The 24,978-nt window shown below is 35.0% G+C and overlaps 1 protein-coding gene across 2 annotated transcripts in view; it reads right to left on the bottom strand.

Annotated features, from left to right (window-relative positions):
* Positions 1–24,978, bottom strand: part of LOC132132263 (ephrin type-A receptor 5-like) — a 99,162-nt gene that overhangs the window by 50,888 nt on the left and 23,296 nt on the right. For both annotated transcript variants that reach the window (XM_059544634.1, XM_059544635.1), the window contains exons 3-5: positions 22,248–22,911; positions 3,154–3,309; positions 1,775–2,110 (exon numbers count right to left, since the gene is read on the bottom strand). In XM_059544634.1, coding sequence (XP_059400617.1) covers positions 1,775–2,110; positions 3,154–3,309; positions 22,248–22,911 — 1,156 coding nt within the window. The remainder of the gene's footprint in view (positions 1–1,774; positions 2,111–3,153; positions 3,310–22,247; positions 22,912–24,978) is intronic.

Below are 24,978 nucleotides of genomic sequence, written 5' to 3'. Positions count from 1 at the left end.
GCGCGCTGTGCTTATTCCATTCATTCGTTTCATATCGTAGCCTAAGGTTTAAATCATTGCCTTTTGTATACTGTGTATATATATATATAATATAACGTGTATGATGTATTGTTATAGGTGACATTACTCTTGCAAAGCTCTGATTTCTGAGAGACGCACAGAGAGACAACAGCAATGCGGTGTTTGATTTGCGCTCTTTTTATTCATAAAGTTTTTATTCATTCACTTCACACTCGTGACTTTACAGGTCTGTGTATAATATTGCGCTGATCCCATGACTCAACTTATCTAGCAAACGCCAGACTGTGCCAGCTTCAGCCGAGTATTCAGGCAGAATTATTCCTTGTCCGTTATTCGTTTTTCAAGCCATTATCCGTGCCATTCTGAATAAGGTATTCGGCTTCAGACACAACCCTAATTATTACATTGCATATTTTTACATGCAACATAGATAAGGTCATAGAAAGTAACAGCTCCATGCAATATTGTAATCCTAAGATTCACGTCGTACTTGCAAACACTTTGTATGCATTATGGTTAATATATGCTAGAGTAGTCGATTGTTTCCGACAGCACTCGACTCGTCTATGCAAGCCCTAGTACAGTGTGACATTTTGCTGTATTAATGTGCGCATGCCCAGTAGAGCCAAATGTATCCCTTCTAGCCTTAACCGCGAACATGCATCATATCCCGAGCTTTGCATGTGTGTGCGCTGCAACATGGCATCAGTCATTTTAATTTTTAACCACAGACATAATGTCAGCAACAGCAGCATTACAAATTCAATAAAATGTAAATAAAGTACATAAAAAATAATTTGACCCTACAGCTCCAAACTCCGTGTTAGAGGGCCAGTGTCCTTAAGAGTTTAGCTCCAACCCTAATTAAACACACTTGAACCAGCTAATCAAGCTCTTACTAGACACACTAGAAACTTCCAGATAGGTGTGTTAAGGCCAGTTTGGAGCTAAACTTTTCAGGGCATTGGCCGTCCAGGATCTAGTTTGGAGACCCCTGTCTCTTGGACTTGGACTCGAACCTCTTTGGACTCGGTCTTGACTCGGTCTCGACTAGTCCTGGACTTGGACTTGACAAAGCTGGACTTGACTACAGCTCTACCACATACTGCATCAATTACAACATCATGGCTGCGTAGAAGGAGGATCTGGGTACTGAAATGGCCAGCCTGCAGTCCAGATCTTTCACCCATAGAAAACATTTGGAGCATCATAAAAAGTAAGATGCGACAAAGAAGATCTAAGACAATTGATCAACTAGAAGTCTGTATTAGACAAGAATGGGACAATATTCCTATTCCTAAACTTGAGCAACTTGTCTCCTCAGTCCCCAGACGTTTGCAGACTGTTATAAAAAGAAGAGGGGATGCCACACAGTGGTAAACATGGCCTTGTCCCAACTTTTTTGAGATGTGTTGATGCCATGAAATTTAAAATCAACTTGTTTCCCTTAAAATGATACATTTTCTCAGTTTAAACATTTGATATGTCATCGACATATGTTGTATTCTGAATAAAATATTGAAATTTGAAACTTCCACATCATTGCATTCTGTTTTTATTCACAATTTGTACAGTGTCCCAACTTTTTTGGAATCGGGTTTGTATATATATATATAAAATAATTATTTCAAGCCAAATATTCAGTTTCATTATTAGATGTTTCTCATTACATAAGCTCTTGCAGACAGTATGAACAGTCATGTAAAGCTTTAGCATGTAATGGGCAAAATTCCAGAGGGATGAATCTACTCACCGGCCTGGTTGGTGGTGACATTGAGCGAGACGTACTGGCGTAAAGGGGCCGTTAGTTCTGACACCCCGTTCACAGCCTCCACCTCAAATGTGTAGTTGGTGTGAGCCAGGAGATCCATGACCATGATGGAGGTGTTCTTCAGACCCATCTGTTGAGGCAGATATCGCACATGACTTCCACACGGTTCGTACTGGCCCGAATCTGTGCTGATCTTACTGCACACAATGTTGTATCGAACATCTTTCCGACCGCCTGTCTCCTCCGGGGCGCTCCACTCCAAGAAGACGCTGGTCTCATTCACATTGGAAATAGCATTACGTGGGGCTGAGGGTGCCTCTGCAAGACAATACATTACCATGAGAAAATTCTAAATATTGTAGCAAAAATATAGCATGAGAATACACTTAAAGCAATAGATCAGCAGTTCAGCCAAAAATGTACATTTGCAGGTCATCCAAAATGTAGGTGACTTTTTATCTTCAGTAGAACAGTACAGATTTTTAGCAGTAACTGTGGTCATCGGTGATTCATATAATGCAAGTCAATGGGTACCGGCACTTTCAGAGGCAAAAAATAAATAAAAAAAATAATAAAAAAGGCACGTCAGGCAACATATAAATTAATACCAGTGACTCCTGATGATCTTATAAGGTCTTAGAAAAATCCAAATGATTGGTCTGAATATTATTTTCAACACCACTACCTGCCTTAGGTAGTTTTTTCTGTGAACTGGTTCTTTCAGACAGCTTGTTTCCATAAACTGGTTCAAATAATCGATTCACCGGTCCGTTTACATAATCCCGCAATGACGTAACATATTGAAGCACCCAATAATGGACGCAGCTCATTGAGTCAAACTGTTTCCTCAGTTCAGTGACGGCTGGAGGAACTGAAGCACTGAATGAGTTCATTCATCACAGGATCAGATACGCTGCTATTTCAGCTCATTTCCAGTCGGGGTGACTGTCAGGCGTCTGAAATTGGGTTTTGATTGAGTAACTGCTCCAGCAGTGAACTGTTCTAATGAACTGGTTCAACTAGTTCACCAAAAAGAACCGGTTCAAATGATTCGTTTGTGAACTGGACATCACTCAGTAATGTTGTAAATAATGTTCAGTTTTTTGCAAAGTTTCATTTTGCTTCTTAAGACCTCAATATATCATCAACAGCCACAGCTATTAATTTTGTCTTGCCTGTTAAGGTTTTTTTACTCTCAAAGTGACAGTAGCCATTGACTTGCATTTTATGAATCACCAAGGACCACGGTTACAGCCAAAAATCTACTGAAGAAAAATGTCACTTTCATCTTGGACGGCCTGAAGGTTATTATATTAACAGTAAATCTTCATTTGAGGGTTAATTATCCCTTTAGCTCTTACTTGTGCAGGCCATGTTGGCGGGGTCTGATTGGGTCCGGTAGTATCCCTGCTCACACTGACAGGAGGTGGAGGCCTCCACTTTGGTGAAACTTCTGGGAGGACATTTACTGCAGCTTTTGGTCTGAAGACCTAATCGGTAAAAGCCTGGCTTGCACACTGCAGAGATGTAAAGCACAAAGGGAGGTGATTACATTACTGATGCCATCGATCGGTGCCGGTGTACTGCTTGTTAAGAGCTGATGAGAAAATTCAGTCGTTAAAGTCAAACATTCAGCAACTTCATTAAAAAGAACAGGTGCTTATTTCAACAGAGAGATGATGCTTTGAAGACACAGGGTTTAATGAATAGTTTAATGAAGTTGAGTCTACTTCATTTTCTTGGCTATCAAGCCAAAATTAGTATTTTACTGGATTTATAAATGATGGGAAACATTCCATTTTTATGTTTCTGAATTACTAATAATTAGCATCTGTTTATTTTAAATGTTATTCTTGTTGATGTGCAAGGCAAAAAGGTAGAAAGAAAATATATGTGTACAGAAGTATTCATGAGTCCCTTTTGCTCACCAAGGCTGCATTTATTTGATCAACAATACAGTAAAAACAATAATTTGTGAAACAACAATATATATATATATATATATATATATATATATATATATATATATATATATAGTGCACAATTTACTAATTTGTTCCCTCGATAAATCGAGGGAGCAAATTAGTAATTTTTTTTTTTTTTTTCTGGCATGTTATGTGCCGGGCTCCATACAATTTGAATATATTTTAAAATGTAATTTATTCCTGTGATGCAATGCTGAATTTTCAGCATCATTACTCCAGTCTTCAATGTCAGATGCGACTAATCTTTGTAAAATTGTGAATGTCTTTACTGTAACTTTTGATAAATTTAATGCATGTGCTACTGAATAAAGCATTAACTGAATTAAAACTGATCCAAACTGGGAGTATGTATTCATGAAAACAGACAGCAAAATGTTCATGCTGCTCTTCATGCTGGGACAGGGCTGTCAAGCAAATTAAATGAAATAAAATAAAAATGTTTAATTCAATATTGCTAAAAATTTTACTCTCTGGATGAGATGCATCTCTGAAATCTAATTTGCATATGGGACATTAAAATGCATGTAACAGGTTTGGCATCAGTTATGATACATAGGATTTGAAAGTTATTGTATGGTGAAGGGCAATGGCTTATTTTTTTGTCTGTTCTTCAGTCAAAGTTACTATAATAGTATACAGGTGTCATTTTAGGAGCTTAACAGACTTTCGTCAATATGCTTTCATTGTCTGTGAAAGAGCAGCCTGAACATTTCACTAAAACTTCCTCATTTGGTTTCTGAATGACACGAGGGTAAATATAATATTTTTTAGGTGAACTACTCCTTTAAAAACAATTTCATGTATAAATCTTCACATTCACTCAAACAGCACACTTATCCAACCTCTTACACAACAACATGCCCACAAAGAATGAAAACCACAATTCACAATGTTACACCCACAAGCGGGACAAATGGATTCAGTAGATTTGGTTTTTGCAACTACTTAAATGCTTCTCCATTCAGGACAGGTGCTTATGCACAGCAGACATCCTGTCAGCGCAAAATACATTTAGATAATGTATTGCCAAGGAGAGAAAGAGAGAGATAGATTATCAATCCAAAGTGCACACAAAGACATTAATTAAAAGCCTCCCTGGTGTGCATTAAAAGGCAGACAGCAGAGGTGCGCTCAACCCAACTCTGAGCCACGGCCAGAACAAGCTGAAAGAGGCAGCTCATGCAGAATAATATGATATATAATATCAATCAGCATATAAATATTATTAATGCACCATATTCAGCACTTCTGTAGTATTTATGCTTTTCCCTGAAGTTCACTTCAGTGCATCAAAAGAGATGTAGTTTTGCTACTTTGCCATAAAAGTCAACTTAAAAAAAAGAAACCTTTTTGAAAGTGACCAATTATGTTCCGCTGCATTGTTATTGTTATGATGTGGACTTCCCTGTTCTCATATAACTAGATAGATTTGTATAACTTTATAGTTATAGTTTTCATTATAGTTATCGTGTTTGGTGTGAACGACCCCTTATACTGCTACTCTGTAAAATATTAGACTGAATTGCAATTCTAATCTTTTCAGAGTGACTGGCAAATATGTTTTGCCAAAATGGACAAAAACATGAAGTAAATGTTTTAAAACATTATTAAAAAGGAACGCGTATTGCAGTTAGGTTATTGTGCATTAGGTTGATATTCTGTAGCCTAATTATCCCTCTGCTCAATTATCTCTTCATCTGTTGCCACATTCCTTGAACTAAAGTATGGCAAGAGACTCTCATGACTTTCTCTTCTGCATGAGCAACATATCCATCTTTTTCAGAGTTGCACTGCTGTGGCCTCCAGACGAGATTTGCTCAGCTGTAGCCGTCTGTCTGAGGCCGTAAATAGATCATCTTTGCCCCATTGGCAGCGTTTAGATGAGACTATCCTCGCAATGAGCTAAATGGATTGCTTGTTTCAGGTTAATATGGTGAAAGATTGTGTTTCACAGAATAAAGATGCATGCATGTTCCGAGGTTGAGTAAATAACAATTTTCATTTTTAGGTAACTAATACTTAAAATCTCCTGTCATACTTGCCCTGATGTTCTTTTAGAGAACAGAGATCGCCTCTTAATAACACACAACTCTAAGTGACCTTGCAATTATAGCATTTACCTGCATCCGGCTGGAAAATACTAATGCTTTCTAAAGCTCAAAGTCTTTTTATTATCTAAATGGCCATGAAAGAGGTAACAGTTGTCCAACAGCATGTGTTTTAGTGAGATTGTGTCATTCGTATAATATATGACATTTATATAAAACAATATGTATTGTGAAAACCACTGTTCAAATAAATATTAACATAAAACTAATTTGAAATTAACTGATATTTCATATAAGAAAAGAAATACATTAAAAGACACTATACGTTGCACTGTGTCACTGGATATTGTAAGAAAAAAAATACAAATATTAAAAATGAAATTACTAAGTCTCATTTTATTATTACATTAAAAAATAATGTAAAATACCCCCCCCCCCAAAAAAAGTTTAATTTTAAAAATTTTCATAAAAAATAGACATGACAAAAATAAATATAAACAAAGTAAAGTGCCATTCATAATAAAACGTAATTTATTATAAATACCTAAACTAATATCCAATTTAAAGTGAAAAGTAATGCACTGTACAAATAAACTTGGGCTCTTGTACCCCTTTTATTCAGATGAAAAAAAAAAAAAATAAATAAATAAAATAAATAAATAAAAAATAATAAAAATTTATACATAAAAAATATATATATATATATATATATATATATATATATATATATATATAAACTATTTTCTAGAATATATATATTTTTATAAATCTGTTTCTAATCATATAAAACGATACAAATATTACAAAATAACACTTATTATTTTGTTAAAAGTGACAATAAAGACTTTGATTTGTCATTTCATAGATTTCTTATTCTTCATAGATTTCTCTACAGATTGTATATTTAATTAAACAAATGCAACCTTTTGTAAGCATTTTCAAAATAAAAAAAAATATATATATTACCAACCCTTTATTTTCCAACAATATGTATATTACATAACTGAATGTAATCATAATGAGTTTAGACAAGAATTAGATTCAGCCTGTCGATGAGATGAGATGAGATGAGATGGCAAGCTGACAGATACAGATCACCACGTGTTCAAATACATTTTTTCACTCTTCTCTCAACTCCACACAGCACAATCCCCAAAAATGACACGCAGCATTATGATCTAAAAGCCCATGTTAATGGAAACCAGATGTGTTTTGATTAAATAAAGCATCGGTGCTGGGCTGCACTAATGGAGCTTGTTTGCATTACAAACAGAGCTAGTGTGCATTCGATCGGACACACGTCTTTATTAAATGAACAGCTCAGGTGACAAGATTATTCAACAGTTTATCTGCATAATGAAGTCACAAGACAAGTATTTATCTGTTCTGACATGCTCTGCACAAACCGGCACACAAATATCTAAAAATGCATATTTCATGAAATTGTTTCATGAACCGTGCAGATGCCTCCATGAAGAATAGGGAAAAAATGCATTCTGTTTACAAAAGTGCTTGAAGCTATAATCCAACAGCTCCAAAAGGAAGGATTTTGTAGTCTTATGTTATGTTTTTATTTCATTTCCGAAGACCTTTTCCCTTTGCAAACTGGGCTTTTTCTCCCACTGATTCACCAACAGAAACTCAGTCTCTAGTCATGCAACATTAGACTAGGAAACACAACACTGAAATCTTCTCTCTTTCTTTCTTTCTTTGGCTGTTTCCATTCTACTTATTGATTTAGCATAGATGTCTAGCTCTGAAAGCATATGGAAGTCTTTGTATTGATTTGTGAACTGAATATAAGAATTTTTTTATCACACCATGACTTTATTGATTTGTTTTTGCATTTTTGACAAGCCTATTAACAGCGGCGAGGAAATAACAAAGCAGAAATGAAAGCATTCCCAGATGTACCCCAGGATAACAGAAACATAACGCGGTCGATGATATAACATCAGAATTAAAGAATGAAACTGGGTCACAGACAGACATTATATGAGCTGCATCATTTTATCGTTAGATAGAGGAATGCATCGTTAGGCTTAGATAACAATCACTTTTTAATGGATATTCCTCTATGATTGCTGTAATAGAATTGGCATTTTCATCGACAAATCTCATTATCTCAACATGTACATTTCTATATATATATATATATATATATATATATATATATATATATATATATATGTATGTATATATATATATATATGTATGTATATATATATATATATATATATATATATATATATATATATATTTTTTTTTTTTTTTTATTAAAAATTAAAAGAAAATCATCAATCATGAGTTAAATGGAGCTGACAGCATGGTAGTTAAAGTTATAAGTTATATTATTTGTTATATATATATATATATATATATTAAATAACCAAAATAAATAGTATAATTTTATTTAATAAATGATTAAATGTTACCAACCTTTCAATGAAGTTTAAAAATATTAATTGAAACAAAACCCTAAATTCTGATTCCCATATAATTTCTATGAAAGTTAACACAGTTATGCTCTATGATGAGCTCTCCTGATCTTTAAGAAAAGATTCTAGGCAAAGATTGTTAGCCAATAAGCACCTATATGCACACACACACACACACACACCTGATAGCCAGCCACTCTGTTTATCACCTCTCAATGGCGCAGTCTTTTGTAAGAACTGGTCACAAGCTCAATTCATCACTGTCACCCGCCTCTTTCAATGCTCACACACACACACACACACACACACACGCACACACACACACACACACACACACACACACACACACACACACACACACACTTATCGCTCTTCAGCTGGGTGGTAACTCAATCATCACCTCTGTGTCTCTCCAACACAAGAGAGCCAAAGATGTCTCAGCCAATCAGTTTTTTTGCCTGTGAAACGAGAAGAATGACTTCATTGTTGTCGTTTGTTCACATATTGAGCTGACAATAACAGCAGAAACGTAAGCTAAGAACTTTGTTAAAATTTATATCTAAAATAGAGCTGTCAATCATTTAAACATTTAAATCAAACTAAGTACATTATGTGCTCATTACTTAATCAAATTAAAGTAATCAATATTGTATCAATATTTGTAATGGGACAGCCTGTTTCTCCTATTTCTTTTTTTTTTTTAAGATAACGTGTAATTAAAACATCTTCATTTTCAATGCATTATTTTTTACATGGAATTGTAATTGCATTGGAACATTGAATATGACACATAAGAAGATATATTATGTTAAATATGTTTTGTGGAATAGATTGTAGAATGCCAAAAGTACTTAAAAAAAAAAATAAAGTTTAAAAGAAGTTAATAAATACAATTATATAATAAATGAATTAATACATAATGATAATAATCTACAAAACAATAAATGATATGATAAATATTATGTATGTGTGTGTGTGTGTGTGTGTGCGCACGTGCACGTGTGTGTGTGTGTTTGTGTGTGTATGCATTTAACAATTTGTATTTTTAGTATAGAATAAATATATATATATACAGTTTTTATTTATCCTTTGTATTTATTGGTTTCAGTTTACTTAGCTTTAGTTACTGTAGTTCTTCAAGTAAAAAAAATAAATAAATAATATGCATTCATATTTTTTATATTTTATATAATATATTTCAGTTTATTTATGCTTATTTGATTTTATTTGTTATGGATTTTTTTTGTGCATTATTCAAATTATTCATGAGCGCATGATATTTAAAAAAAGGTCATAAATCTCAATGTACAGAATAAATAAATAATCACCCTTATGGTCAACCAGTTGAGGTCTGCTTCATTACATCAGCTGCTGACCACCTCCAAACTTTCACGTTTACCTAAATAAAATTAGGTAACAAATTACCTAAAAACAGTTTTGATCACTGCTCACAGAGGCAGGGAGTCCAGACAAAGTCATAATGCTCTGTGCAAAAGGCTAATAGGTCATTAGTGTGCAGTAAACAGTGGTGGGCCTGGCAATTAACGAGTAGCAAGAATCCCAATATGTGCCTTTAATAGAGAGACATTCTGAGACAAGAATTGATGATTAACATGCATTTATATTTACCAGAGAAAAGTGTTTCAAACAAGCGTTAATAGCAGATATGTTTAATAATGGAAACCATGATGTTCATTATAAGAGGGTGAGTATGTGAACAAAAGCTAATTGGTTGGAGAACAGTATGATGAAAGCGGTTGATAAATGCCCTGACAAACAGATTGGATGCTGATTTGAAAAGAAAGTTCAGTGTTTGACATGGATTTAATAAATGACACATTGAGCTACATGCTAGAAGAGAATAGCCTGTTGTTTAATTGTACAGTATGGCATAATTAGTCATCTCTTTTACAGGAGTGTCCTGGCCAAGATAGGCAACCAAGTTTGCATATAGAAATAAACAATCAAATTATACCATACAATACAAAAACCAACAGAATCAGAATCAGAATCAGAATGAGCTTTTATTGCCAGGTATGTTTACACATACGAGGAATCTGTTTTCGTGACAGAAGCTCCGCAGTACAACAGAATGCCAGCGACAGAACATAAAACACATAATAAAAGAATATAAAAATACAAAAAATACAAATAAGTAGACAAGGAATGACAATATACAAATTGACAATTGTAGGCAGGTATATTACAAAAATGCAGTTATGTATGTACATGTATATTATGTGCAAAATTTAAGTGTATACTAAGTATGTGTGTTAGATAAATTAAGTGTATGTGTATATAAATATAAAGTGTAGTGTGTTCAGTGTGTTCAGTGTGTATCAGCTGTTCATAAGATGAACCAACAGACCAACATATAAGCAATAATAATAATAATAATAATAATTATAATAATAATAATAATACACACACACACACACACACACCATTAACTCTCTATTAGCTCTCTAGATTATGTAGTAAAAACTTAAAATAATTATAATACACCAAGTTTTGTAAATTACAATCAGTATAAATCTCAGAGTACTTCAGCATAATTTTAAAATGAGTACTAATTACGGAAATAATAATGAATATACTCAAGTGTGAATTGAATGTAATTTTATGGACACCTATTTGCAAGTTAACTGCAGTTAAAATTTTTATTATTATTGTTTTTATATTTATAATTTAATTTCATAATTACCTCTATTGTCTGTTGGAATATGGTTAAAATGTAATTGCTGAATGTACTGACAAACATTCATTGTAAATTAAAATATACTTAAGTTATTTCTATTGAAACTTGAATGTCATGTTTTTAAATATATTTGTAATTATACATTTTCAATCATTTAGTGCATTTAAAATATACAGTATTATATTTAAATGTGACACTGGATAAACAATACAATTAAAATGATATTCAGTTACATATTTCAGAGTGTTAGCTTTAATATGTTTGCCAATAGGTCAATATAAGTGTAAAGTATAATGAATCAACAATTTAAAATGTACTTTAAAATACATGTTTCAATTTAACATCAAAGTGAACTTTTTTCATAAAGTATACTTAAGTGTGATAAGAGATAACACTCATGTGAGTGAACTCTCTTTACTATATTTCCCCTTTTATTTCATTCATATTATGTTTCTGTATAATATAATATTAATCTACAGATAATATTAAAGCAGTTTTTATTTTTATTTTATATGCATACTTTTAAGTACACAACAAAATAGATGTTTCTCTCTCTCTCTCTCTCTCTCTCTCTCTCTCTCTCTCTCTCTCTCTCTCTCTCACACTTGGCTTCTGTTAATAGCAAAATACAGTGCAACCACTGAAGACTGATTGATGAATGAATGGATATTATAACCTAGCTATTTCCAGTCAAAAAATATTCTCGAACTTGTAAGTTCACAGGGAACGTTCTCAGAACTTTAGCAAACATTCTGCAAAGATTCTGGAAAGATAATATATCTCGCTGAAATCTATGATATATTATTCAACACAGCCAGGATAACATCGATATGTCAAACAAAAACCAGTGAGAAAACATAAACTTGCTTTTCCAAGAATGCATTTTAAAACGGTAACAGACAGCAAAGTGAACGGTAACAATGGTACCCCAGATGGCTATTGAGTGCCGCCAATAAACATCCTTTTCCTGTGTTTAACGTCCTGTGAGTACATGCAACTACAAACCAATACATTCAATTGACAATATGCAAACATGTGATTGGCAGCGTCTAGTGTTGGTCTTTGTGCTCGGCTATTGTTGAGGCCAAATTGTGTATTTTTCTTCAATGCTGTGTTCGAACAGCCGGCCGGACTGAAGCTGATTTATAGAATAGCAAATCTGCTGTCTAAATTCCATTATATCAATGACATCTAGTTGGACGTCTGCTAATACCCACAGCATGTCATCTCTACCTGAAGCCCGCTATAGGCAGGCCTGGAAACGATTTAGGAATGCCATTGTTGGCTTTTGTCATTCATGGTGAGATATGAAAAGCACTTGCAATGCTACAGCATTTACTGCACAAAACTAGGAGTAATCAATTAGATTGTCTCCATTTTTGGTGCAAACTGTGCACCAAAGCTTCATTTGCACCATTTGCACTAAGAAGTCCATCACAACCCGCAAAATTACTCATCATAAAATGTGACCCTGGACCTGTCATAAATAGCACAGGTATATTTTTAGCAATAGCCCAAAATACATTGTATGGGTCAAAATTATCAATTTTTCTTGTATGCCAAATTTCTTTTCGAAAATTAAGTAAAGATCATGTTCCATTAAGATATTTTGTAAATTTACTACCATAAATATTAAATCAAATGTATTATCATTAGATATCATCAGATTTTTTAAAAAGTTAAAATATTGTCCTAACAAACCATACATCAATGGAAAACATATTTACTCAGCTTTCAGATGATGTATAAATTACAATAAAAAAAAATGAAATGTTCGGGGACAAGGGAACACGTGAAATCTCAAAGAAACAGTGTTTGAAATCACACTACACTGCAGTTTAGGCAAATAACATGTATTAAGAAGTCACAGTTCCCACATTTACACGACAGCGAAATCTGTTCAGCAGATGTTTGCAGAGAGTCTGATGAAAACATGATGCATGATCTCCTCTGCTAATTTTATGCCTGTGAAACAAATGAATTGTCATTTGTTCATATGGAATCTTCTTAAAATTGGGGATATTCCAAATCTGTCTTGAATGAAATGCAGCATAAGGATCATGTGTGTTGATCTACATAATTAGCCAGTAAAAGCTTAAATATCAATGTTTCACCAACATTTAGATGATATAACAAATTGTGAGCTTTTGATAAAGGTTTTCATCATTCATTTTGATTGCATCCCTCTAAAAACATGTTAAAAAGCAGTGATTAGTATTCAGAAACTGTACTGTGCTGCTGGTAAAAGGAATAAAGGAAGTGTGTGCAGGTGTTGCAGGTATTCATAGGGAATATAATAGAAACAAAAATTAGACAAAATTACGCATAATTGCACCATTTCATTGTCAACTGGTGGGTCACCACCCAAAAAAATAAATAAATAAATACACGCTGTAGATTAAATCTGATCAAGAACAGAAAATAATAAAATAAAAAGCTAAGTACAAACATGCAACTATTTTTACTATATATAATTATACACATTGAGGAAAGCCTTATCAACTTTTCAAAATGGAAGATTTTCTTTTCATTTATTCTCTCTCTCTACATATAGTTACATTTAGTTAAAAGCTAGTATAAATCTATGGGGAAAAAAACTGATTTATACTATAATACTACTGTTGCTTGTACTACTAGGGTACTACTACTACTACTACTAATAATAACCAATACAATTATTTTCTGATGTTTTTGAAAAAAATTCATAAAAATGAACAAATGTCATTGTAACATATATGTAAACAGCAATAGCTACTCAGTGTGTTTGAATAAGGCAAACCCTGTGCTTGATTTGCATTTGACTGCAACTCCAAAATAACCTACGAAGACCTTGCATTTCTTTAGTGTCAATGCAGACCTAGTTTGCTCAAGAACAACCTACATACCACACTTCAGTCTGCTCAGATCAATGTTCACCCACACAATCACATCACTCCCATACACGACTGCCATCTCAAAAATAATACGAATCAAACCAGGGACATGTTAGACACGTCTGACCTGTGAAATGCTTGCAACCGTCGACAAACAAGATTGTGAAGTAACTGTAGAATGGTATGAACCACACATGGTGTGCAGGAAGAAATGCTGAATTAAACACAACCCGGGGGTCTTCACGTGCAGCAGAGAGTGTGGACGGCTCAGGCGGTGTTATTTTCACTTGTGTGTGTGAAGCTGGGCTTCTTTTAAAAAAATAGTTTGTTTATGCAGTCAATGTTGTTCTTTTCCATTAAAGATAGATAGATAGATAGATAGATAGATAGATAGATAGACAGACAGACAGACAGACAGACAGACAGACAGACAGACAGACAGACAGACAGATAGATAGATAGATAGATAGATAGATAGATAGATAGATAGATAGATAGATAGATAAGATAGATATTTCCACAGTAGCTCAGTCTCTTGGAATGTAGCGAGTGACTGAATCGAGTTTGACATCTGCAGCAGTAACGGCTGACAGGAATGAAAATAGAGAGATCAGAGGAGATCCCATCCACCAGCCTCCTGTACTTCATTTCATCTCTCTCTGTGCTTCTGTCCCGCACGCACACCTCCACAGGCCTGGCAGGACAGCCCTTGCCAAACAGTTCATTTTGGTGCAAATGACATGAATTTTCAGTGCAGCCATGTGTGATTTGATTACCACGAAACCCCAGATTCCTTTCCATTCCTTCTCCACTACTTTATTAATCTTTTGTCTGACAATCATTGAGGATTTTAAGAGGGGATGGCAATATAACATTACATTGAGAATGTACATTTAGTCTAAATACTTTGTCGCTTTTGGTTTATTAATTATCTACTGGAATGAAATCTATATAATTTAACATAACACAAATGAGATACTGTACTTTAAGTAAAAGGTTACCAGCATGTGTTTTATTATTCTAGAGGAGTCAAATATTTACATTAATCACAAACAAGGTGTTATAGACACTCCATTCAGATTAAATGAACTGCTTTCAGTCTGTGCAAAAATACAAAGACTTAACCCACTTCTAAGCTATCATATGATGCATTGCTGAAGAAACTAACTAGCAAGACTAAAAATGCAGAAAATTTGTCGGCTACCTGTTGTTCGAACCATATTGGTTACAACTGTTTATGATGTCAAGCAGGTGGTGGGTTGATGACTTCTGCTAATTAATCAGCTCAAGATCAAATTTATGTCAGATTATTTCTGTAAAAAACAGCTTTGCTATTTTTGTTCTGTCATTTCGCTTTATTTGCACAGTTTTCCTCACGTCACTCCAGGCTTCCCCATGGTACTAGAGCAAGTACGCACATGCACGCTCTTTAAAAATGCTGTTTTAATTCTTCATGCAAGTTTAAAATGTTCTAGCTGATCAACCAGCCTGAGTTTTTTTAGGCGACTGTTATTTTAGAATGTATCGCCTTATTGTTTCCATGGCGACGTCGTGCTTGTCATGTGACAATAGCTGTGCACGAGTGATGCATCACTCTTACTAAATGTTTAATTTTGTATTCAAAATATTCACAAACATGTTATATTATGAAATCTATTTCAATTCTCCAAAATGCCAAGTAAATGCATTCAGTGGTTTAAACACCTTTATAATAACCATGCTATTTTTTATTTATTTAAGTTTTTATTATTCTCAAAGTAGCATATATATTACAATAAACAAGAAGTAGTATACAAGAAAATATAACTAACAACTACTACCCTCCATCACCTCCACCTAACCCTCCCCCAGCCCACAACACATCAGGTATTTGAAAATCGGTACAATACAGGTAAAGAAATAAAAAGCAACAACAACAAAAATAATAATAATGACAATGTTGTTTGATCTATAACGGATGATGGGTGCCACCAGGCACAATGATTTTGCCAATAAATTCCACACCGACCAACTGCTTGGGATGGCCGATACCACTTCGATACGATATCAATACTTTTAAAGGCCAGTATCACCGATATTGATACAGATACAGATAACTTAACTTTGTATTATTATTGTTAAATTAATGTGTAAAATGGGTAATGATACCCACTTTATATTTGAAACACATTTTAAAATTCAATATGCCTTATTTGCAATTTATCAGTTTATATTTTTGTTTACTCATGGTTAAAATATATTTATCATAGTAGTAACCATGTAATCTACAAATACTATAGTTGAATTCACTTTAGCAAAACCTTGGTTAATTTTCATAAAACATTTGCCTATTGCACACATAAAAAGCAACCTTTTCTGACAGTGTATGATACAGAACATGATCAATATGAACTTCTAACATTCAATTTAAATACATACAAACTACAGGCTACAGCTTCATTTTTTATTATTATTATTAATATTATTTATATATTGTGATATAACTGAAACACAAAAGTTTTTTTTTCTTTTTTTCTTTTTTTCTTTTTTTCCTGTCCTCTGATAAGCATTGTTACATGCTGCTGTTCCCAAAAGCATCATCACTTTCTTATGATACTTTTGGCTAATGCAGCCCTGTTTGAATGCAGTATCAGAAGTATTGCAAGTATTATATATATTTTTTTTTCATCTTGTAATTATTTTATTTTGTATGGTTATGTATGTGTACATGCATATGTACAATTGTATGTATGTACCTGTAAGTCTCATGCTGTCCTGTGCAAAATTATGCAAATTAAATTTTGCTTGTTGACCAAAAAGAAACAAATAAATGATAATAAAAAATAAAAATAATAAAAAGAAGGGACTGAATGCTCTGTGATTGATTGGTTCTGTCTTGCATCATTTGAGTATGTTCAGATGAGCAGGAAAATAGTTATATCCTACACAATTGTTCGCTAATACAGGTTATTTGTCCAGTTCAATGCATATTGCACACATTAAATGTTTTGTTAAATAAAAAAATCAGAGGTAAAAAAACACACCTATATGTTTTTAAATCTAAGTATCGATAATTCCATATTGACATATCAAAACATCAATATATACCAATATATTGATACTTCAGGACTGATACGCCCTTTCCCACCAACCACCACATCCTTCTTGTATGACAGCAACAGATGACAACAAGAAGCACAACGATGGAACAAAATCATAGAAACCAAGGGCCAGAGCAAGTATTTCATATTGTGTCAACATTTTATATGCATAAATAATTTATATGCAAAATCAGATACTAGTTACCCTTCTGCAGATATTCCGTATGGTAACAGCCAAAGCATCTTAAATGAAAAATAAAATAAAGAATTCTGTCCGGCAGAAGAGTTCTCAAGCGATCAGAGTTTGGCATTTTCACCTGGCTAAAAATGCTTTGGTGGACACACAGCCTAAGTCGTTCCTGGATCAACATGTTTTGTTGATCCTAGAACAACATTCCTGTCCATAATCATAGTCCTAACCCTATCTCTACCCCTAAAACTAGCCCTACACATAATGTATCTTTAAATCATAGGAAAATGATATGTAGATAAGAATGATGAGAAGCCCCTAACCCTTGTTGTAAGCCTACATTTACAAGGGTTTTTTTTTAATTATTATTATTATTTTTTTTTTTGCTAGTACTTACGTGTATTTAAATATCTAAAAAAATAAAAAGCCAAAGCAGGAAAGCAGTTTTTAAAGCAGCTGATGGCGTGAAATTTCTAATCACAATTCAAATTTCTAATGAAGATGATCTGTGGGTTGTAGATGTGGAATGAAATGTGTGTATGTATAAATTGATTGTCCATTCAAGTCAAGTCACCTTTATTTATATAGCGCTTTAAACAAAATACATTGCTTCAAAGCAACTGAACAACATTCATTAAGAAAACAGTGTGTCAATAATGCAAAATGATAGTTAAAGGCAGTTCATCATTGAATTCAGTGATGTCATCTCTGTTCAGTTAAATAGTGTCTGTGCATTTATTTGCAATCAAGTCAACGATATCGCTGTAGATGAAGTGTCCCCAACTAAGGCACTACATTAATTTGCTGATTTGGCTCAAGTGCATGACCTATTAAAGTCATTTTAAAAATAAATTGCTTCTAACCGGTTGATAGCTGTAGTTCTGAATATTCATTGGAACTGTGGATTCAGGAAACCCCAAGTCTTTAAACTGTTTAGTAATGATGGAACTTTTGACCATAACTGGCAAACAATGTTTTTGAGAAACGTTCCCCTTATTGACTAAATTCACAACTTTTATAAGTATGTCTTATGTACCCATAGCTGCATCATATGAATTCATTTCCCCATGCTGGTCTATTGATTTGGTTTAATCTCTTTAATATTAATGTATAAATATACATATTTTTTTAATTTGTCACTTTACATGTCAGTCAAGATGTCCTGTCCAAGTGGGTGGTTATTGGCCGGAATATGACACAATGCCGATCAGACTTCATGCCACACAAGTCAAAAGTCTGGCTACGTGAGACAAAATGTGTCCTACATTGATGAAGACAAAAGGACGCTTGACTCTACACAAGTCACAACTATGAGCACAAATTAAAGTTCATTTATTGAAATGTAATTGTCTAAAAGCATATACAACCACAAAGTTGTAAAAACTGTTCTAAATTTAAAGGTGCAGTCACGTTTAACACCATTTGGTGAATATTTTTGCAGGTGAAATGCAGTCTTGGAATCCATATTATCCGGGTTACTGCTCAAAAATTTCCCTGCACAGGTTTGAAAGCGATCTGAATTTTGACCACAGATGATCAACCTTTTTTCCCCTCCAAATTTCCCTAATGTGACCACAATTTAAGAGAGGAGCAGACACTACAACATTAAAGATATGATTGGAATAACGTTCAGAGCATTTTCAGATTGTCTGTTGGTGTGAAAGCTAACATAGTTATCACTACAGTTTGTGTTCTTGGTGTGAACGGGCCTTAAGACCTTTCCTGCTGGGTAATTGCACAAGTTGTCATAGATTAACTCATACGATTTATTCAATTCTAATTGCAAGAGGTATAAACTCTCATCTAAGCCAACAACCTCTGCTTTATTTATATTTTGCTCTGATAAAATGTCCTTGTTTGTGTGACAAACTGAATGTGTTCAACTGAGCGTGTCTCCCCAAAGAGCAGCCAGGCTGCCCCTTTCCTCTTTATCTCAGGTGGCTGTCATGTTTATATTAATTTTATAATTGCCTGCATGAAACATCTGAATAGGAACAGCATTGTACACCCATGGCTCCGACTACTCATAGTACCATTTTGCCAACTGAACTGCAGCTCATCCTCCAAACAAAAGCCCTGAAAGCGTTTGACACTTTGTCACCTGGTCTGTTTGAAATCCTGGCCAACAGCACAAACCAACGCTCTGTAAAGCTTCCATTGCACAGGACACTGGACATTCCCTCAGAACAGCTCAGTGGACATTAATTCTTACAGAAATCTCACAATGCACTCAAAAATAATCCTTATCGCAAAGCACCATATCAGGCAGCAGACAAAGGAAGCAATCTGATGAGAGGAGGATGAGGATGAAGGCACTGTTTCATTCACAGGACACACTGCCCTCCTCCAGCACTGGAGCGGGGACACCTCAATCACTTCCTGTCTCCTCTATCCAAACCATCCTTATATCCTTTGGGCTCCAGTGGTGTGGATGGGGGTTGGGTAAAGTCATTAAAACTAAGACAAACTCGAAAAGACGAAAGAGAAAATGGCACCTCATTTAAAACTGGTAGGGTAATGATTAAAAGATAAACTCAAAAAATTTAAATGTGTAACTATATGCTGTTCCAAAACTGTACTTTATCCAGTAGGATTTAAAAAAAAAAAAAAGAAGAAGAATCTTTATTTTAACTATAATTTACAAGTCTTATGTCAAGCTCAAGAAAAACAGAGTTAAATTATTGTATCCAATGAATTTTTTGCATAGCACATTATATTTCAAGTCTTTGGAAGGCATATGTTAGGTTTACCAGAGGATCAAAATTTCATGTTTTTATAAAGATCAGACCAAAGCAGATTAAGCCAAAATCAAACTGAACAATAAATAAATTACAGTTGGATGATTTTAACTGCTCTGTGAAACAATTCATGTAAAATTTCAGTTTCTGAGATGGAACAATCTGCTAGCCATGTGCATTTCAAAAGCGAATCGTTCAAAGGGAATGAAAAAAAAAAATCTACAGTACTTTCATTGTCCTGCTTTATCAACTTTACTTGATGCTGACAAGGAAAAACAGAAAGATAAAAGTGTTTAGAAGAAGAAGGATTTGAGGGCAACATTTCTTTTTTCTTTTCTTTTTTTTAAGCATGACATCCAAACAATGTAGAAAACTGCAACTAAAGACAGAGAGGAAAAAAATAAAATAAAAATTGGGCAGCCTACCCTCAGTTCGTTGATTGGCGGTTTAATTTGTGAGTAGACAGTTATGTGTTGTAAATTCAGCATTTTTATGTATATTTTACTTGCTACACTGTATATATATAAAGTTTTCTGAGAGACACACTGATCCTACCTACACTAACTAAATGAAAGCTTTGTCAAGTTATTATTTGTGAAGCACAAACATTTTGCACATGCTTCACATAACCTTCAAATTGATTGTCTCATTGCAAGTTTGCTGCAGTGTAAATAATTGGAGTCATTTAAAACAACAGACTCTACAATATCCGTTATGAAGTGGGCTGCTATCCAGTTAGGTGTCCCCAACTAAGGATTTTCATAGTCGAATCGGAATTTTCGAATATCGCCAATATTCGACTGATAGACAAATCATATGTTTGGGGGCTGGGCAAAATACATTAGCAAGAGTCAAGTCAGACATTTAACATAATTACTGATGTTAACACACAGGGGAAATGTGTAATGAACACCTTGCAGATATAATCTGGGTAAATAATGTTTTATGTTTTGATGAACAGATAGCTAACACTTAACGTCGGCGAAACCATAACTATTAACATTTGTATTTTATTTTACAATAGTGTTCCGATTATAACGTTAGCCTAAAATTTTAGCAGTTAATGTTCTGCATTTCTGTTTTGAGCTGCGCACGCTGAAGATGACCAGTAGAGTGACGTATTTGATAGCAAGTTTTTAATCAATGGGATTCAACTCATAATTTCATATAGAATATGCTTTGATATTTATACAACAAAGTTAATATTAAGACTCAAAGGCTATTTGCAAAAAGGGCCCGAATCCACATGAACATATCTGCGGGCCTCTGAATGCGAACTCCTTTTGTGGACGCGTTCTTCATGAAACATTGAGCAGAAACACGGCAGCTAAACTCAAAAAATTCACAGCGTTTTAGTATAATGGTCTTCTCATTATAATAGTATGTATATAACAGTCCCGGTCATAGTTATTAATATTCTGCATTGTAGTTTGACCTTCTCGCGCTGTGCACTGAAGAGATATCACCGTAGTGCTCCAATGAAGCCCTTGACTCAAAACCAAATGCATTTTATATCAGGTAAATAATATATGCACAATATATATACAACGGCTGAAATGTTTTGAAATCACTTGTACCCTACTTGTTCGAAAAAAATCCAGTCTCTTCCAGTGTCAATTTGAGTCTTGGTAAAGTTTTAAATCCCTGCCGCCAATATGCTACTCTGTCGGTCACGGATTATGGAAAGTGAAACATAAATCTATAGGGGTGGTTGGATTTATTCACACACTTTAAAATATCAATTTTAAGCTTCTTTCTTTTCAGATTCTTACAGCTTTATCATAATAGGCTGTATATTAACTTTTTGGGAGAAAACCAGTGTGAAATCAGACTTTGAACTCCCCCCATAGTCAAAATGGTATAATCAATAACACCCCGCAAATATTCGACTGTTAGATTGGTTGTCGAATCAGGCTCCTCGAATCGGAGCATCGAATCGTCGACTATTCGGGGTCACCCCTAGTTCACTGTATTGTTCAACTCATTCAACTCAACTCATTGAATCATCTGCCTGTCATTCTTACACTTTCTATAAGCTGTTGCACTACCAACCCACTTCTACCATTTCCTCCATGATTAACACCGCCTGTCAGCTTTGAGTTATGTATATCCTTCTAACCAGTATCCATCCTAAATACCTGCCGAGTGCTCTAAGTACCTTAAATATACACACAACTATTATAAACTTCTTAAATAGAAACTCTTGTCTGCCATAATACATAAGAAATTAAAATTGTAAAATCACTAGATTGTGAAATGAATGTCACAGTCTGCCCATACCAAACAAAGAGGTCAGGTTCTCAACAGTGTGTGTGACATTCAGAGATGCAGTTCAAGGGGATGCGTCACACATGTGTGGCATCGGCAGCGCTTGCATTTGCATAATAATGAAGATGGTCACCAACCTTGACAAGAGCCATTAACTTCCTCATGGCCCGCCTGGCACATGCACTTCCCAATGGGCACCAGCCACTCCCCCTCCATGCTGCAATGCATTCTGGGAAGTTCATCAGCTTCTGAGTTGTTGACACAGGTCCCTGGCACCTCCAGAAGCTGGGAGGGTTCTCCCCCAGTTATAGTATCCGGGAAGAGGGCCAAATTCCTGACCACAAAAGGACACTTTTTGTAGAAGACACGGACGGACACGAGTGCAATACACGCACCCAGGTCTTGGAAGGCCAGATAGAAGCCTTTCATGGTCAGCGGACCCAAATCCCGAACTTCCGTGTTCAGCTTCATGACTCTGTCTCCAAGATCAAGCTCTGTGAAACTCTCGTCGGCAGCGATGGTGTCAATCTTCATGTATTGGCTTTCCCGAATATTTCCCCTCTCCTCATCATTGGTTTCATAATAGTAGACGTTGAATGTCTCCTTGCATGTGCCCAGACCTCCAGGGAGACTGTTGCAGTCCCGTAGAGTGAACTTGAGCTCCACGAACACTCGCTGGGCACCTTGGTTTAATATAAAGTTTGTTTGCAACCAATTGTTCTGGTTTTGCTCCATCACCTTACACACCTGGTATGTGTGGATGGGTGCATAGTTCTCGTCCACCTCTCCGATTTCTTCCCACTGAAATACAAGGAGAAAAAAGAAATTAAAACAATTTTTAATTCATGATTGGAGGTTTTTATGAGAGGACAGTCAAGCAAAAACAGGAAAATTTGTCAGGAGTAAGGAGTCAAACTCGCATTGGTCAAAGTGCTGTTACATTATATTTTTGAGCACTTTTCACAAGGCTATGGCTCTGACAAAAGTAGTTCTGATAGAACCTCAGTGAACCTCTGTGTAGAAGAGCAGTGGTTCACAACCCTGGACCTGGAGTAACTCCAAAATTTTGTATGTTTTCTTAATCTTACTCAACTGAATCTACTTATCAGCTCATTAGTAAAGACTCCAAGTGGGCAGATCCGTTGTTAGTAGGGAGAAATGTAGTGACTTTTAATGGAGCTTACAGCTAGGGGGGAGGGGCCTGTAATTTCAACTGACTGCCCGAGACCATCATGAAAGATGCTCAGGGGTACGTTTCCAAAAAGCATCGTTAGCTAACTTTAGTTTTTAGTTCTATTAAACTCTATTGTTAATGACGGAACTTGCAACCTTAGTTGCTTTTGGGAAATGCACCCCAGGACAGTTTACAGGCCACTGCTGTGCATTGTCACGAAAGCTTAGAGGTCCCATAGAATGCATTGATACAAATTGTTCTCTGATATTCCCAGAGTGTGTATGTGAAGTTTTATCTCAAAACACTCCACAGATAATTATATTTTTTTTATAGCTTGTTGAAATTGCCACTTTTAGGGTATGAGACAAAACACACATATGTGTTTGTCCCCTTTAAATGAAAATGAGTTGCTGCTCTCACCTCTCTTTTCAGAGTGTGGAGCATCAGTATTGCCAAGACCGTGGTTTTCCCATAGGGTTTAAGCGACCACAATAACGTGTTATTTATTTTTTATTTTTTTTTGACCAGGTGAACCCCACAAAAATCAAGTATTTTACCCCACCGGAATGCAATTTTTACCAGGGGATCCCACTCAAAATGTGATTGGGCTAATTTTGAGTAGCAACTAGGCAGTTTTTGTTGTGAAAACCTGGCAACCCTGGCCAGAGCTTCAAGAACTCATTCTCGGGGGCATACCAAGGTTACAGTGTAACTGAAGGTGACCATGTTACTGACTTCATATTGCTTCCAAATGCAATTTTCAACTACCACATTCCTATTTACGAGCATTCTGGTAGCACATGAAGGCAGCATTAGTGAAAACAGGCAGAGATAATGGTAGCTTTAGTAACATTAGCCTTTCAAAGAGCCAAGAGGCTCTTTTGGAAAACAAAATTTGTTTCATGATGCTTACATTGTCTGTAGTCTTTATATTTCTGCACAAAGTACTGGTATCAATCCCTCTTTCAGAAGCAATCTTTGCACAACTCCAGCGCTGAACTAAGCCTCCTTTGAGAGGCAGTCCAGTCTAAAATGTTAGCACAAATGTATAGGATTTTTTTTTTTTTTTCGGGACATTTACACAGTGTCTTTAGCGGTCTATGGAGACACCTATGTTCATTCGTATGACTCCTACGTGCATCCCAACACACAACACTTTTAACGGCTCTTTGGTACTGACATTGTACCTCCAGCAGCTGCTGGACAGCAAGAGAACAGTAATGGTGGACCGCAGCTTCTCACTTAGGGCTGTGTATATACTAATAAGCCAGAGAGTGTCACAAATGGGCTGGACTTTCACAGACTATGTCTTTGTAGTAGTGGCTAAATTAACAAATAACCAGATTCCACCCGATCTAAATATTCCCTCACAGTTTAATAGTAATACCTTTATGATTTTATTCACTGATAAAATAGATAACATCAGAAATACAATAACAAATGTATATTCTACAGCATCTAATTCTTCAAATTCATTCATTGCACCTGCAGTATAAACTGCAGTGCTTTACAACTATAGGACAGGAAGAGCTAAACAAACTTATCACTGCATCTAAACCAACAACATGTTTATTAGATCCTGTATCCACTAAATTACTGAAAGAGTTGTTACCTGTAACAGAAGAACCGCTTCTCAATATTATTAAATCGTCGTTATCTGTAGGTAGCATGCCAAAACCATTCAAGCTGGCGAC

This window comes from Carassius carassius, chromosome 49 (genome assembly GCF_963082965.1).
Source record: "Carassius carassius chromosome 49, fCarCar2.1, whole genome shotgun sequence".
Lineage (NCBI taxonomy): Eukaryota > Metazoa > Chordata > Actinopteri > Cypriniformes > Cyprinidae > Carassius > Carassius carassius.
The sequence above is the reverse complement of the archived record's forward strand: the minus strand, read 5'-3'. Positions and strand labels throughout refer to the sequence as shown.